General features: G+C 40.6%; 1 protein-coding gene across 1 annotated transcript in view; it reads right to left on the reverse strand.

Moving 5' to 3' along the window:
* Window positions 1-16,551: 16,551 nt before the first annotated feature.
* The window catches only part of CFAP95 (cilia and flagella associated protein 95), a 54,744-nt gene continuing 53,257 nt past the window's right edge, over window positions 16,552-18,038 (reverse strand). Inside the window, exon 6 of the mRNA XM_077816410.1 lies at window positions 16,552-16,749. Within this exon, the coding sequence (XP_077672536.1) occupies window positions 16,552-16,749 (198 nt within the window). The remainder of the gene's footprint in view (window positions 16,750-18,038) is intronic.

The following is an 18,038-nucleotide window of genomic DNA, read 5'->3' on the forward strand; positions in this document are numbered from 1 at the left end:
TTCAAGTACATAAAAGGTTGTTACAAGGAGGAGGGAGAGAAATTATTCTCTTAACCTCTGAGGTTAGGACAAAAAGTAATGGGCTTAAATTGCAACAAGGGAGGTTTAGGTTGGAAATTAGGAAAATCTTCCGAACTGTCAGGGTGGTTAAGCCCTGGAATAAATTGCCTAGGGAGGTTGTGGAATATCCGTCATTGGAGATTTTTAAGAGCAGGTTAGACAAACACCTGTCAGGGATGGTCTAGATAATACTTAGTCCTGCCTTCAGTGCAGGGGACTGCACTAGAAGACCTCTCAAGGTCTCTTCCAGTCCTACAATTCTATTATTCTATGAATGGGTTAAGGAAACAGATTCAGTTTCAAGCTTTCAAGGAAATATGGAAAACATAAGGGGGGGGGAATTTTAAAATTATGAAAAATGTTTTTGTGCCTCCATAGCTGCATTTTGACTAGTTGAGCTGTCAATATTTATACTTCCCAGCTTAATAAGAGTCATTTCAGCTGTTCATTTTTCTTCAAGTGTTCATTTTGGATTGCAGAAATGAAGTATATGCAAAAGCAAATTATGGATGACATCTCCTACAGTTTAAACAAATAACTTGGTTTTTCTTCTGTGTTCATTTTCAGCTCCAGTGCTCTGGATAGGAGAAATATTTACTTATAAATTTTTTCCACTCTCCTCCTTCATAAGGATTAACAATAATAATAAATAATAACACAGTATAATAATAGTAACTGATGGAACTCAGACCAGGATTTGACTCCGCTTTGGCCATCTGTAGCACTCTTTTTCTGTATCTTTGTACAATGAAGTACCAACCTGTTAAGATAGTAATTCCTAGAGAAAAGAGTTAGATCAACATACGATTCTGGCATCATTACTTGGAAAGAACAAGTGATAGGGATCTATTTCTGGTAAAGAAAGCATATGTTCATCACAGCAATTAGAGCCTCTTGGAAAATAAGCATTTTTCCTGCACTCTAGCTATTATGGGATATAAGATGATCCCGAGGGGCAATTACAGCAAGGGTGTAAATTAGAGAAATCCTTGGGATTATTCTATTTTTTTCTGAGGGGCCAAACCAGTCCCTGGCAGCCACAGAATTTATTGAAAGCCACGTTTGACCTTACGCTCTTGGGCTACATTGAGCTCAGCACAGCTGTAGCCCAGAATCAGAGCCAGCAGGTGGCATTTTATTGTATTTTCTATTTTCTACTGTGACAGAGTCGGGCCAGATGGCTACAGGAAAGTACTAGAAGGCAGATATATTAGCCCCTGGTTAAGTAGGTCCCTTTTCCCTGGGTAAGGTAACAGGGAAGGTTCCAGAACAATCAGGAACCTTCTGGAGACAGTTAAGACAGACAGGCTGATTAGAACACCTGCAGCCAATCAAGAAGCTGCTAGAATCAATTAACGCAGGCTAATCAGGGCATCTGGGTTTAAAAAGGAACTCACTTCAGTTTGTGGTGCGTGTGTAAGGAGCTGGGAGCAAGAGGCGCTAGGAGCTGAGAGTGAGAATGCGGACTGTTAGAGGACTGAGGTATACAAGCATTATCAGACACCAGGAGGAAGGTCCTGTGGTGAGGATAAAAAAGGTGTTTGGAGGAGGCCATGGGGAAGTAGCTCAGGGAGTTGTAGCTGTTGCACAGCTGTTCCAGGAGGCACTCTAGACAGCTGCATTCCACAGGGCCCTGGGCTGGAACCCGGAGTAGAGGGCGGGCCCGGGTTCCCCCCAAACCTCCCAACTCCTGGTCAGACACAGGAGGAGTTGACCTGGACTGTGGGCTCATGAAAATGGCCAAACTGAGGGCCGTTGTGAAGCTCCAAGGCAAGCAAATCCACCAAGAAGCGCAAGACCCACGAAGGTAGAGGAGGAACTTTGTCACACTACTTATTGGCTTATTATTCTACCTATTGGCCTATTTTCTACCTATTGGCTATGATTTCCTGGGTGTTGGCAGGTGACACTATCTATAATATTATTTATGCTCTCGAATTCTTAATTGACTGAAATAAATTACATAGCATCTGACTCTCTGTCTCAAACAGGTGGTAACAGTGACATTTTAATGAATATTAAAGCTAGGACAAAGCTAAATATAAGACCAAGTGAGAGTCAAATATATGAAAGAAGAGAATAAGATTGAGAAACCCTGGCAAAATAACCCCCAAAAGAAAATTACCTGTAGATATTCATAGCAGAAACAATATTTCATTTTAATTTACTTGTGAATGAAACCATACCCCAAAATTTAAGAGACCAGTTGTCTTGTTAGACAACTAAGTGTGAAGTCTTGGTCTTCTGCTCGGTTGGAAAGCAGTGCTGATTATCTCTTCTGTCATTAAGGCTTGTTTCAATTACTGCTGTCAAATCTCCCTCATTTGGTGATTGTGTTCCACTGTAACAGGTAGTCATAGGGTTGCCAAGTCTGACTGAAGCTATTCCGGGAGATTTTCCCCCCAAATATGATGTAATGTCATTTTCTTAAAATATTCTATTAAAATCTCCCGGAGTGCTTTCAGTTGTCACTGGAAGATTGACACTGATTCCAGGAGACTCGAGGCAAATCCTGGAGGGCTGGCAAACCTAGGCAGTCACCATCTTAGTGTCCTTTTATGGCTATGGGGGGAAAGGGGAGGAGGGGCGTGTTTCCTCTTTCAGGCCTTTTAAGACCTCCAAAAAGTCTTTGGCTATGTGTACACTGCACCATAGTGTGAACTATGGGGGTGTGAACTGCAGAGCGCACCAAAATGTGCTCAGTTGCCCTGTGTGAACACTGCTGGCACAAACTAAAAGGTACCTATTTCATTTGTATTAACGTAGTCCTCTTTCAAACACTACTATGTTAATGTGAACTGAAAATCTTTTAGTTCACGCCAGCAGTACCCACATATGACAGCTAGATCATAACATTTTGGTGTGCTCTGCAGTTCACACCCCCATAGTTTGGAGTGAAACACAGTGAAGATAAGCCCTTTCTTTACATTCAGTAATATGTCTCCTTAGGGTCTGGTTTGACTGGATTAAAGTTCAAGAAAATCCAAAAATAGTCTTCTCCCTAGAAGCTGGGCACAGTCCCTTCTCCCCCTCCCTGGTACTGTCTCAAAACTCTCCTGATGTCTAAGGGTCTTTTCTGCAGGAGACTTTTCACTCTCTGCAGTCCCTCTATAGCTTTCTCCCTCTAGGGCCCAGGTGCCCTCTTTTAAGAGTAATGGGGGGGTCACCTTCCCAATCACAGGTGCACTGGCCTCTGCCCTCTTAAAAGGCCAGTGTTACCCCATGACACTCACAATGGGGAAATCGCCGCCCATATCTTTAGCCTTGTAAGGATTAAGTGTTCTCTTTGAAAGATCTGTACATGAACTTTGCTGTCAACCAGAAACTTTTAGTGTGTTTGTCTCTCTGGGCAATGTTTCCTGTTTCTGTAATAACTATCCCTTCTTAAATGTAATCCAGCAGTGTTAACAAATGTTTATTTCATAGGGATGATGGGATCAGACTCTTTACTCATCGGTGTTTCTAGTGCTCTGATATTTTGTGAACAATCTTGGCTCTCAAGGAGCGCATCTCTCATAGGTTTGGTCACCTACTGACAAACTGTGTAACTTAAAAGGCACAAAAAGACTACAGCTCCTGAGCTAGCGTCAGCTGTGGAATCAACCCCTCTTGGATGTTTAGATAGCAGAAGCACAATTGTTAGGGTGACCATATTTCCCAAAGGGAAAACGGGACACTGTATGGGGCTAGCCCAATCCACCCCACCACCGCCCATGCAGGGCTGGCTTGAGTCACTCATCCGGGTCTCCCCACTCCACGTGGGGCTGGCGTTGCTGCTCACCTGAGCCCTGCCTGCCCCCTTCATGGGACTGGCGTCACCGCTCACCCCCCCACATTCCTCTGCACCCCACTTCTTTGACAAAAATGGGCATTTGTCCCATTTGCTCTTACTAATTGATCAAGTTGGAAAGAGTAAATGGGACAAATGCCCACTTTTGCCAAAAAAGTCGGACGGCCAGGACAGGGCTTAAAAACTGTCCTGGCCAAAACAGGACATATGGTCACCCTAACCATTGTGGGATGGGGAATAGCAAACAAAAGGCTGCATGCTGCCATCCACAGAGAATCCCATGTAAGTCCAACCTTCCACAGGTCTCCCAGCCATCATCCTGGGTACATGTCATGCAGGATCTTTCCATAAGGACATGCCCCTTCACCAGGGCTAAATCCATGGCCGGGGAGTTACTGCTCCAATCAATAGTAACTTAAGATGTTTTATGCATTGTTACTTTTAAAGGATTTGAAGGGCAATACACCATGAACAGTGGGTCATTTCTAGACTTTGCCTTCCTATGGCACCAGTACCAGCCCCTCCATTGGCTGGGCACACCAGAAATCGATTACAGTAACTGCTAAGGGAAGGCAGATAGCTCTCAGTGGAGAAGAAAATACCATGAATCCTCATGTGAAGACTCTTCTGTGATACTTGGTCCTTTCTGTCCCCTCCAAGCTGCATGAGCAGGAGGAGCATATGGTCCATAGTTCAGAAGTAAGATTTAGTGCAGTTTTTGGGACATTTTTTGGCAACACAACACAGATTCAAATGGAACATGAGGATATCCCTAATGTATTCAGTAGTCCAGGAGGTGTTGGCCTGGCCATTATAATATGCTTATCTAACAATAGGTGGATTAAGTTTAGAGGCAGCCACAGAGGTAGGATGCTCTCTTTTCCTATTCACAAATTACCCGTCTTAGTAAAATTCTCTTGCAGACTGTCAGTTTGTACACTGCTATAATGCGCCAGTTCTTTCTTACCACTAGGCCAGGGAGTACAGTCAAAGAATTTAGCACCCGTATGTTCAAATGCAGTTCCAAGCAGATATGTCTGATTTTTCTGCAGCTTTGCCTCTAGAGACCTGGAAATATTTATCCCTTCAGATTTGCCATCTCTAAAGATATGTTTTCAGACATAAGGGTTGGGATTGTCTTTCTAGCCATGAGTTCTAACATAGCACTTTCTAACTTTTACAAATGAGTGATCAACTCCTTGAAAAAAAGGATACTTCAGTCATCATAGCGATTAAGTCCATCACAAAATTGTGTGCCCCCAAAACTACTGAGCTTAATTGATCACCTTAAAAATGCCCCTAACTTGGCCTACATCAGCCCGACTCAGTTCTGCAATATGTTCCAAATGGGTGACAGCCAAATGATCATTTTAATCATGGCCTCCAGTACTCTGGCCTGACTAGTTCCTTCTAAATAGCTCACAATTGCCCTCTGAGGCATTAGCAAGAGTTACAGTTGCATTGTCTTTTGGGTTTTAAAAAATACAATTTTAGATTGGCTTTTCAAAATAAAACCAAACTTTTTAAGGTTGGGTGAAGATCAGAATAATCTTTGTTGAGATCCAGAATAGTAATCTCAGGATGGAGGTTGATGCAGTACACAGCAATACTATTGAGAGGATCTGTCTAGACTTGGCATCCAGCTCATTCAACAATATTCACTGTTACGTTATCTAAATCCTGACCATTCTGTTTTGGTATGAGATCTTCTGCCTCAAGTGCCGTAGCTCCTCAAGTTATTCTAATTCCCTGTGTGTTGCCATCAGCTGTCCTAGATGCCAATCTACTATGTCAACAAAGAGAGTAAAATGCTTGCTCAGCTTCAGACCTGACAATGGGTCCATCAACATTCACCCTAGCTTTCTGGTTAATATTCATTCTAGCTTTCTGGTCAATATTCACTCTAGCTGTCTCGTACTTCTGAGACAATCCCCAGCACCCAAACCAACCAATGCTTTTTGTCAGGGCCCCAACTCCACAGCTGGGTTGCAAGAAGAAACTGTGGGTAGTTTGTTTTTTGTTGGGGTCTGCATTGAAAAAGGTTGATAACTACTCTACTAGATAGCCCACAGTGGGTCACATCCAGCTGTAACAATTCTAAGGTTCTCTGATACACCCACTCAAAAGATCTTTCCTGTTGATTTTTTGATTGAAGACCTCAGTAAACAAAGAGAAGAAAACATGTGCTCCCACTGGAGCTGTAGAAAGAACACTCTGTGATATCAGATAACAAATATTCCTAAAATTGCTGTGCTTTGAAGCTGTGCTATAGTGTGTCCGATTTCTTCGTTGGTATCAGGAAAATATCCTGATTTGGTGAATCAAACTATGATGGAAATCTGCTCATAATATTTGTGATTACAGTCAATAAATATAGTTAATCACTATGGTTGCAAACACAAATGCCATTTACAGAAATGTGGTCGACCAGAATAAAAGAATTGAGAAATAGAATAATTTACTGCCACTATTAGATTAAAATGTGAATTATTAGAGGAAAGGCAGGCCAATGAGAATGAACTGATTCAAACAAAATTATTAATGTAACTTTATAGCAACAATACTTGCTGTCACTCATCAGCTATACTGCCTCAACTCTGCTGCATTTCCTTCTTTTTATATCTGTCACCCTCTCACTTATGATCTATGCAAGAAAATAACTTGTACTGTCAATAACTTCTGTGTAATCTAAAACAATAGTAACTGGAAGAGTCAGTGTTAAACTAACAACAGAGTTTCTGCAGGAAGCATTTAGCCATGCTACTGTTGTTGAGCTATTAGTACAGGGAAATTATGGAGGCAGCTGAAAAAAAACTCTTGTCATTGTTATAAACCAATGACTGCTATTAAAGAAGCAGTAATTCCCTTTAATATGCTCTTCTCTGCAAACATGCCACTTTAATAGAAAGTTAACTGGCTGGGTTTCTTCTTCAGCTGTGAATTGTCAGAATGGACATTTAGGGTGGGATTTTCAAAAGTGCTTAGCGTTGACCTAGCTCTGCTCCCAGTGAAACTGTTGGTGAAGCTCTCATTGACTTTAATGGAAGCTGAGTTAAGCCAACACTGAGTGCTTATGAATTTCTCTACCCCTCAGACCTGTTCCTGCATCACTGGAGTCCATGTGAAATTTGCAATTAACATACATGGGAGCAGGAGTGGCCATAACTAACCACATCAGCTCTTTATTTTTGTAGGGATGCTGTGTAAAAATAAAACACCAGCTGATACTGTTATTGGGTCTGATTCTGCCCTGTGAAAGTCAATGGTAGTTTGCTGCTGGGGTGCTTCAATGGGATCAGGATTAGACCCACCTCTGTATTTGTGATCCAGGTTTGTGATAAATAAATTAAATAAATAAATAAAAGCAGCCATACTAATGCATATTGTCTTTTTCTGTTTATACAGAAGATACAGTGTAAGCTCACTCCCTACTCTGCCCCTTTCTATGCTACTTACAAAGCAGAGCACAGTGTAGCCAAACTGGACATATTAGGATACACCCTGGAATGCGCACAAATTCTTGGAGCAGGACAAGACAGTAAAAGTACAGTTGGCACCAGAATGTGAATTCTAATGTCAGTGTAACCCAACAGGATCCAAAACAGGAATCAGAAAACCCCAAACTCTGGAAAAGTTTGGATTTGGAGACAGTTTCACTGGTAAAGCCTGTTTGAATTGTTTTATATTTTTCCAAAAAACATACAGAACATATACCAGTATCCTCCAGGTAAGGGCTTATTTCTCAAACATGCCCCTGGCAAATATGCTTCAATCAGGCCTGCTTTGTTTTCCTGATGTGGTAGTTTCCAGACAGAGAAGCACAATAGGGTGGTAAGCAGGCTACCCCCATGCCAACTTTGCAAGGGTCTGATGCCATGTTCCTCCCTGAAGCAGCTTACTCTGCACCTACATTTCTCCATTCTTTGTAGTTCTTAGTTTAGAATGCAGTTCATGCCAATCTTGAATGCTGAGAGAGAATCACCAGTGGTTGTTTACATTTCTCAATGTTGACCTCTAGTATATCCATTAAATATAAAGGATCTAGCATTGTTTCCCAAAACACTAGCATTGTTTCCCAAACACACAAACTGCAAAAGCCATCAGAAAGAAAGAGAAAATGTTCTGTCTACATTAATTCACATTTTGTTTCTTTCCTTTCAGTAACAATTTATTTTAATGATACCTTTACACAGTTGATACCCATGGAAATACATATGTCATCCACACATTTACCAAATGAGTTCACTGTGATTAGTACGACAGTAAGAAATCCCAACTTAATTAATAATGATGAGATGTTTAAAATGAAATGTTACTTTGCTTTTGCTAGGTTCATAATCAGTAGAAGGAAGTAGCTCATGCACAGGGCGTATTTGGTGGTAATTGGAAGGATGATACACAGCAACAAAAATGATTAAAAATCTTCAGCTCCAAGTGTTCTGCAGGCTTTGCAGAACCCAAAACCAATTAGTCTTTTATCTTTCAGGAACAGCCTGGGAAGTGTGATCTTAATTCAAGCTCAGCATGATTTCTGTGCCATTCAGAATAAGAGATGGTGGCAGTGATGGTAAAATGGGAAGCTGCTGATTAAATCTCATTTGAGTTTTAAAAGCTAAATGTTTGGAAAAGTTCCAGTAATTTGAGATAATCACACTTACATCTTTCCAGATTTCACCGAGGCATATTACTGCACCTATGCTTGATATATAAAAGATATATAAAATATCATAATATAAAAGGGCACCATATTGACCTTCAAAGTAGTTTCATATCCCCAGATATATACAGTAATCAACTACTGTATGTTCTGATTGTTAATGGCAAGATTCTTCCTTTTTCTTATGTTACAATGGCAGAAAGAAGCCAAGCGATCAAAAAGAATTCTAAGATGTTTGTGTGAAAAGCCCTAAATGAAATATACAGCATATAACTCTGGGTGAGGGGAGAAAATACTTACATTTATTCCATTTACTTGTAGAATTTAGTCTAATCTGTCTGGATTTTTAAATCTACTGGGTTAATACCTTCCTGAGAAGCTCTGGATAAAAGAAATGTGGTAGAGGGGAGAAAAGGGGTGGTTTTATTGTTAGATTATGTTTGGAAATATCTGAAAATAAGTCCTAGCTGACATTTGTTAACTTGTTTTATATTATTTTAACATATAATTATGTCCAGTTGTGATGGGTGTGTTATGGTAGGGGTTGGGCAATTGCACCATCTCGTTGAAGCTGTTGGGTGTGATAGCCATCTTCCATTCAGGCTAAATGGGGGAACTAAATGCCCTATTGTTTAGTGATAGGTGAAACCATGGAAAACCATCAGCCAAGGACTAAACTGCATGCAAGCCTGAGCAGTGACTAAGCCATGAGGCCCAAGGAGTTTTCCAGGGGTCAGATAACAAACATAGGGGTGGGGGTTGATTTCATTCTGGGGGAGGGGAATGTGCACGTGCACACATGTGTGCAAGAAAGAGAGAGCGAAGAAGCATAAACATCACAGAAGCATGCAAAGAAAGCAGCAAGAAAGCCTGACTGCCAGCCTGAGAGGCACTTGCAGCATGACCCTTAGAAAAGGTAAAAAAGAGCTTTTGGGCAGAGTGCTGGCTAGAAAGAGGCTTGGAATTCTGAGCAAAGAAACTGTCTTTTCATATTTGGTTCCTGTGTTCAGGGAAACAGGAGTTTGTACGTTCTTTGTAAATAAACAGGATTGCATCAAAGAAACACCTCCCTGAAACAGCCTGCAAGACCCTGAATGTTAGCTAACTGCTAGAGCCAAAAGGGATAGCCAGTACATATTGAAAGAAAATGAGAAAGAAAACACATTAAAGACCTCCTACAGAAATAACAGTCAGTACAATTGGATAAATAATAAAACTAATAACATTCAAATCAATGTTTACATTTTGCTTGTATGAATATTACCTGTGGTGGTTTTTTGTTTTGTTTTGTTTGTTGCTTTGCTAAAAGTCACAAGCATACAGTACCTTTAATACAAATCTGATTTCTGTGCTACTAGAAATTCACAAGTAGTATGGAATTATGAAACTGAGTCAAAAGTGAATATTGATGTGAGTGCACTTCTGAGAATGGAAAACAAGATGGCAGTGAATCCCTCCCTACCTGTGTTTGTGTTGGCTCTGGAGATGTGGAGGAAGGTGAGAAATAGGATGGCATCCTGATGGAGAGTTTGCGAGACTCAGAATACAGTAGTATATTCAGAAATAAATGTTTAGACCTTGTAGAAAGAAGAGGGAAATGTACATTGAAAAGGAAAGGATCCTCAAATCCTACTAAGCAATTCATTTTAAGGGCTACTTTAATAACTAAAAAACAGAGTTTTCAATAATAAAAGCCTGCTTCTCTGACTACATTTAATATAGTAACCCAAATGACTCAGTTAGCTCCAAGAGTTTCATTTTAATTACTATGTAGAAATAGTACTTGTTATGATATTTGGGCTTCATTCCAGAGTTCATAACTGGGGTGACTATTATAACTTAAATGGCAATTGTATGTAGTTTATACATGGTTTATACTAAGTCGATGTATAATAAGACTACTCTTGGCCTAATCCTAAACTCAGATACATAAATGTGTATCACCCAAATGTGGAACAATCTGAGGCCCACACAGCAGCCAGTAGCTGTTAAACTCTAGCTCTCTGGGAATTTGGCATTCTCCAAAAAAATGTATTTGAATAGCAATCTATGACTCTTACATTTGTGCTTGATGGTTCCCAAAATGAAGAAGGATTTAAAAACTATCCCAGCTTCTTTCTTTCTATGTGGCAGCACTTGCTGGCTTCAACAACAGTATCCTCCAGAGCAATGAAGGAAACAACCACACCCCAAAAATATTACTTACAAGGGCCAGATTGTAGCCAGCTTCTGCATAGGTGCAAAAGGAGCTTCCAACTCTTGTAAACCCTATGCAGCAGCCAACCACAGTTATAATCCTTGTGTTCAGACAGTGTAATGACTGCTCCCCAGTAGTGCCCAAAAAGAGGCAGGGAGAAGCTGTGGCCATGATGCTGTGACTCCTTCCTCACCAGCCAATGGAGTTGGCCAGCCATGAAGAGGAAGACACAATGCACCCGCTTATGGGTAGTAGTATAGGGACATACGCCTGTATGCCTGGGGCTTGTGAAGGCAAAATGCCTCCCAGAATTCTCACAGGAGTGGAGTGGCTCCATGCCGATCCCAATATGGAGCAGTACCTAAAGACATGATGGAATCCTACATAATTGGGGGGAAAAATCCCTAGGAGAACAATATATATATCATTGGGAACAAGCAGTCTGCACTGAGCTAGACTACCACAGATCTCTAAACAGAAACTTCACTCTGACTGTCTTAACCCAGTAAAATAGGCAAAATACGGGTAGATTCAACAAATACGGGATCAGCTATCACAAAGAGGACACTAAAAGTGGGAAGTACAAAGCATAGAGTGGAAACATAAGGTGAAATCCTGGCCCCTTTGAAGTCAATGGAAGAATTCCTGTTGACTTCAGTGGGGTCATGATTTCATGACTAGAGCAGTATAAAATGTGTCAGAGTAAAATCAAGAGACATTTTCTGCTCCATTTGGCCATGATATTAAGGTGTGATACTTTCTCAAATTATAAGAAATGATAAAAGACTTTTCATCAAAAAACAAAGAAGCAAAACTGTATAGCTCTTGAAAACAGGAAAGAGATAGTAGAAATGGTCTTATGCTATCTAGCAGCCTGCCATAGTATAAGAACCTGATCCAACTCCACTCAAGTCAATGGAAATATGACCAGAGGTAATAAAACCCCAAACACAGGACAGATGCTTGAAGCAAAAGTAGTTCTGGCAGATACTGTACTCATAGTAGGGCTGGTTGAAAAAAATGTTATGAAATATGTGGTATTTTTTCATATAAATTAACTGTATTTCCCCCATTGTGTGCCCAATTATAGACTGGGCAAGTAATATGTGGACACATTTCTCAACTATATTTCACAATTTTAAATAATAAAATAATTAATATTTGTTCAGGCTCTGTCTCTTTGATGCTCTGACAAAGTTAGTTATGCCAATCAGATATTATTTATGTGATATGGTTCCTTTCCTTGCAATTCAAACAGGAATTTCAAAATAAATTTCCTGAATGTAAGGTACTTCATGTACATAGTGAAATAAACATTGCATGTAGCCAATAAACGTTCACCAAACACAAACACATCTCACAAGTAATTTAGATTCAAATGCAAATCCAGCATTCAGCAGGTAGACCTGTGACTATCACTGCAGGACCGTGGAACCATAAACTAACCAATGGATTACATTTATCCAGGGATGTAGTTTTTCCATCTGTGATAATATCATGGGCAATAATTTTCATTTACTAATCTACATATAATCAAAACAAGCTAGTGTTGTAAGTAAAAATACCCTTTGGGTCAAATTCTGTCCTGTCATAATTCCATTGACTTCAGTGGGGTGATGCCCACAAAGAATTTGGCCCATTTTATTTAACTATTTCTGAACACCCTGTGTGAGATGGAATGGACACAGACTGGAAATTACTTATACAGAATGTGACAGGGACTTGCATCATTTGGTGGCATGTAGCACAATCTGCAGGGAAATGACAGGCATGTCGCATGATACCTTTTCAATGTGTCATGTCAATAGCAGTTGTGTGAGATGCCTATCACTTGGCTGATTTGTTTACTGACATGATACTTAATGCTGACCAGTGCTATTAGGCAATGGATGCAAACTAAACTATATTACTGCTGGTCAGTCAATCAACTGAGACAGGAAGTAAGAAATAGCAGCCCTCTTCAAGGCAGAAATATCAATATTTCAGTAAGAGAGATAATTCCATTGAAGCTGATATTCAAGAGACTCCATGATTTATACCCCTGCTAATTTCCATGATAATTGCCATGACTGATACTTTGGTAACCAGTTAGATGTCCTGAGAATTCACAAGCAAAAATTATTGAGTGAAGCAATAACTGGGGAATTTTTTCAAATGCTCCATCTGTGCACTGCAGAAATGTCTTGTATACTTGTATTTGGGTTGCTTTACAAATACGTCATCTCTAAGACTCTGCAAGGAATTGGCAGGTGGAACTTTGCCTTCTCCAGATTTGTGAAAATGGTGTCTTTTTATTATTAATTATTATTATTATTTTAGTGGAGCAAAACCTCCATAAGAAGTTATTGGAATGCTGGAACATTTCCTCTTTTGCCATTTTAATGAGCATTGAACATCAACAATGATTGGATTACATGGAGACATCAATAAAATCAGTGTTGTTCTTCTCTAACATGTAAACATAGATGCTTAAGCTCTGACTCCAACATGTTCCAGCCAATGTCTCAACTTTGTCTGTTTTGCCTGCAGGGATCCTAGGGCCTTTATAAACATCTGCTCTACTGGTTCTTGAGGGAGCTTGCTGACATTTCTTTTCCATGTTCCATAGTAGCGCATGGTGATCCATTCTAGATGTAGGCCCTTGTCCACATCACCTATCTTCACTTTACCCTGTGTATTTTTAAGTCATTTGCGTATTTCCAGTAATACAGTCATTAAAGTTCATATGGAGATACTGTGAATTTATTAGATGGCCAGTATCCTAGAACTAGTCAGTGAAATTAGAAATACCATCATCTTTTTTTTCTGTGTTATTGCTTCAGGAAAGATATTTACACATTAGAATGGGCTTCAACCAATTTATCTGAGGGAGGCCCCCTTTTACTTCTAAGACTTCCTAGTGACTTCCGCTGATCTTAATGAAAAAAATCTTTCAAAAGCATTTTCAAATTTCTTATCTTCTTGATTGGTGTTGTGTTAAGAGTCGATATTGCCTCACTTAATAATAAACCACCAGTGCATAGAAATACAGCATACAGCTATTGCATATGGTTTTGATATCCAGAGCAGTGACGAATATTTGGCTGTGCTGCCTTTAGTTTCAACCTAATATCTACAAAGTAATTTCTAATCTAGATGTGGGTACTTTATCCGAAGCACAGTCATTTGGATACAATATATATTTTATGGGCAGAAAATGTTTGTATTAAATCACTGTATTGCAACAAAAGGACAGCTCTGAACCCCACAAAGCTCTCTATTTATAAGTGATTCCTTTTGATCTGTGTGGACTTTCTGAACTGTTCTTAGCCTAATTTTACCTACATTTGCTTTTGTTTTTTCCTGTTCAGTTTATTTCTCTGACAGGCAGCTTTCCTCTGCCATGTGCCAGTTTGAACATCTGCAGTGCATGAATGGCTCCAGCACAAAGTCTGCTGGGATGCACAGTTTATTTTGGGTACTATTCAGGGCTGATTGTACGTGTGACCCTTTAAATTCATGTCAAATGTACTCCTTGGCTACTTGTGGTACTTGGTCAGTAACCCATGCTTACTGGTATTTGGAGCCATTGCACTAGAAGAATTAGTTTATTCAGTAGAATGCAGGCTGATATTCATGACTAATTTGAACAAACTTGAAATACACAGTATTGTTAACTGAGTATCATGTTCTATTAGAAACTTATGTTCTTTATCTCACAAATTCTGAGATGTCCTAAAGGCATCCTCTAACACCTCCCTGTCTGTCTAATGAAAAATGATACAAAAGGGGGAGAGAAAAAGTCCTTATGTTGCCAAAGGTTTCAAGTGCATATAGAATCACTAGTCACTCATCTACACCCACAAATAGGAAAACAACAGAATTACGTTCACTGGCTTGTTTCATTAAAATCAACATCAACAAAAGCCATTGTATTTACCAAGGCTGATTTTAATTTCTACCTCAGAGTCAGAGTTAATGAACTGTGTGGAAACAGATTGGCTGTGCAAGATTTACCACACAGAAGGAAAATCCAGTTAAAGTCCTATGGGACTGAAGGCCTTACCTCTCTCTCTCCACTTCCACAGCTGAACATTTTATTCATTATCTACTACTACTGAATCTGGAAACTATTCTATTGAACTGTTTTAGTATTAGGATTAATGTCCAATCTCAATCTAAGGACAAATATAGTAGCTAGTTGATGCCGTGATTAAAGTTGCCTTAGACTTTCCATATCAGTGGCACAGCAGGTGGCAATCAGGCTATACAGTCAGGTCAGACATCTCTGCAACATTACACTGAATTTGACATCTCTTTTTTATGATATTCTATTGCAGCATTACTCCTGGCCTTCCTTGCTTCCACCGCAGAAGAGAGAGCTTACATCATCTCATCACCAGCAAGTGCCTGGCCTCAGCAGTTTTCATTGCATGCATTCTGTATAACTATCCACTTTGTTTCTAGATTAGGGAACCAATTCTGAAAAGAGGACTGAGGGCCACACGCAAAAAATTCTCACAAACCTGCAGAGTCACATTCATATTTGTCACTGTGCATTCAGGTAACTCGTTAGTGCGTAATAACCATCTGCACACACAGTCACAGTAATTATATGTATAAAGGTCAGTGTGCATTTGAGTGTACACACCTTGTTTTCTAACCCTTTCATCATTCTTGTGGCTCTTCTCTGAACTCTCTCCAATTTATCAACATCCTTCCTGAATTGTGACACCAGAATTCCAGTGCCAAATACAGAGGAAAATAGCCTCTCTGTTCCTACTCAAGATTCCCATTTATATGTCCAAGGAGTGCATTAGCCCATTAGGCCAGAGCATTGCACTGGGAGCTGTGATGAGGTGTCTGCCCACACAGGTGCAGAAAGGATTAATCTCAGCAGGGAGCAGTGGAAGTGAAACCTCCGAGCAGCCCTGAGAGGCTGTATGAGGCGCAGCCAATCAGGGAGGAGTTGCAGGGAGCAAACCAAGCTGGGCCTGGCAGGCTCAGATAAGAGGAGCTTCAGGGTAGAGCAGGGTCAGTAGCTGTTTGGAGCTCATGGAGTGAAGGGCTGGGCTCCCAGCAGGTGGAAGAAGTACTAGCACCATGGACAGCTCAGTGCTTGAAGGTCCCGAGGTAAGGGCGGAGTAGGTGCAGAGGCATGGGGAAGAGGCTCTGGGAAAAGCAGTGAGCAGTTCCAAGGAGAGCAGCATGAGGTTACCATCAACAGAGTCCTTGGATTGGGACCCGGAGTAGTGGGTGGGCCTGGGTTCTCCCCACCACCACCACCACCAACACTGGGGAAGTGGCATGATTATTGGACTACAATACTAACCCCCAATAGGGGGAAAACATAGATGGTGACATGGCCAGAGGGCAGAGCCATGAAGAGGACACTGTGGTTCCTGAGGCAGCAAGAGGGGCTGCAGGCAGATGCAGAGACAGAGTGATGGTATGCAAACCGCGGTCCGGGAGGGTGTCTGCCTTGAGCTAATCCCCAGAGGGACCAGGAGAAGGCACCAGCCAGTAAGTGATGTGCCCCATGACAGGAGCTCATATCCACCACAACCCCCAAAGCTTTTTCAGAGTCATTGCTTCCCATGATAAACTCTCCCATCAGAGCAACAGTGTTCAGCTAAGATCAGCGTATATATAATCTGTAAAAGCTCCATAAAATGCTTAATCATAAAAAATACTCCATATATAGGAAACCTTCATACAATGTAGGAATAGTGCAACCCAATATAAAGAGATCACTTGTAGAACAATGCATCTACTGTAGCAAGCATTTCAAAAATATTTATTGGAATATTTGGAAAATAGTTAATACATGACATACAATGTGTCTATTTCAGATTCCATTATTACTGCTTAGAAATTATCTTCATGCACATTTGAGGGTATAGGATTAGTTACTGGGAAGACCTTTTGCTTTATATCAGCATTGGCATATATACCACTCTCATCTTGCCATGTGTTGATACCATGTCTTCTATAATCTGCTGTGTCAGTAAACTGAGAGTGACATTTTCTATGAACTATAGAATAACCATCTGGTTGGGCTCCAACCTGTGGATACAAGAGAGATTATAGTAGTTCATTTTTCAGCAAACACAAATGTTCCAAAACATGCTGCTTGATAACATCTTGCTCATATTATGGTCAAAATTTAACTTGCAAGAAATTAAACCACTTCACAGAATATAATTATATCTCCTAATTAAATGTCTGGCCACAATATCTGATGCACTGAATTGTGGACCACAGAATACGTATGGTTTAGTGGCCAAGATTGGTGAACTTGGAAGACAGATTTATTTCCTGGCTTCTGGAGATTATTTTTTTTTGTAATTAAATTAAAAAATATTTGTTCTTGAACAATTTTTTCTAAGAAAGGGAAGGTAACATACCTTAAAATAACTGGAATTCTTTGAGATGTGTGGTCCCTATGGATATTCATTGTGGGTTCTAATGTGCTCCATGCACCTGAGCCTGGAAGATTCTTCACTAGCAGCATCTGTTGGTTCACCTGTGCCCTGTGCCTCCTTGTGCTCCGAACCAAGGGCACAAGTGGTGGCACAGACAAACTGTCTCTGCAGTTCCTACTCTACTGTAAATCAAGTAAATAACTGAGCAGAGGAGGAGGAGGACAGGTCGTGGAATACCAACAAAGACCACACATCTTGAAGAACTCCAGTTACCATAAAGGTAAGTAACCTCCCTTTCTTCTTCTAATGCTGGTACCTGTAGATATTCACTGTGGGTTACTCACAAGCAGTACTCCTTGAGGAGGATGGTGTGAAGACCCAGGGTAAACCACAGATTGCAGGACTGCCGTACCAAAGGATGCTGAAGAAGCCTGCACCAATATGTATTGTCTGGTAAACATGTGCAATGAGCTCCATGTCACTGCTCTACAGATTTCTACAAAAAGTATGCCTTGCAGAGACTAGTATATGCTTTAGTTGAGGTACAGAGGTAGTGTGTGCTCTAGTTGAGTGGGCCCTCACACCTTGAGGAGGAGCTATGATCATATAACAACACTGCAGGCTGTATTCTACTATCCAATTTGGGAACCTTTGAAATGAAATTTCCTCCCCTTTCATCCACTTGGCAAACGAGAAGAATAATCTCAGGGATTTTCAAAAGGGCTTCATCCTTTGATGGTAAAAAAGCCAAAGCTCTACAAATAGCCAGGGAGTTGTCTCCTAGCCTCTCTAGTGTCAAGAGGTTTCAGGTAGAATACCGCTAGATGGAGAGTCCAATTCAGGTGGAATGTGGAGGGAACCTTTGCGATGAATTTGGCATGTAACCTTAGGGACACTTTGTTATGGAACACCATGTAGGGAGGGTCTGCC

Source organism: Eretmochelys imbricata, chromosome 5 (assembly GCF_965152235.1).
Source record: "Eretmochelys imbricata isolate rEreImb1 chromosome 5, rEreImb1.hap1, whole genome shotgun sequence".
NCBI lineage: Eukaryota > Metazoa > Chordata > Testudines > Cheloniidae > Eretmochelys > Eretmochelys imbricata.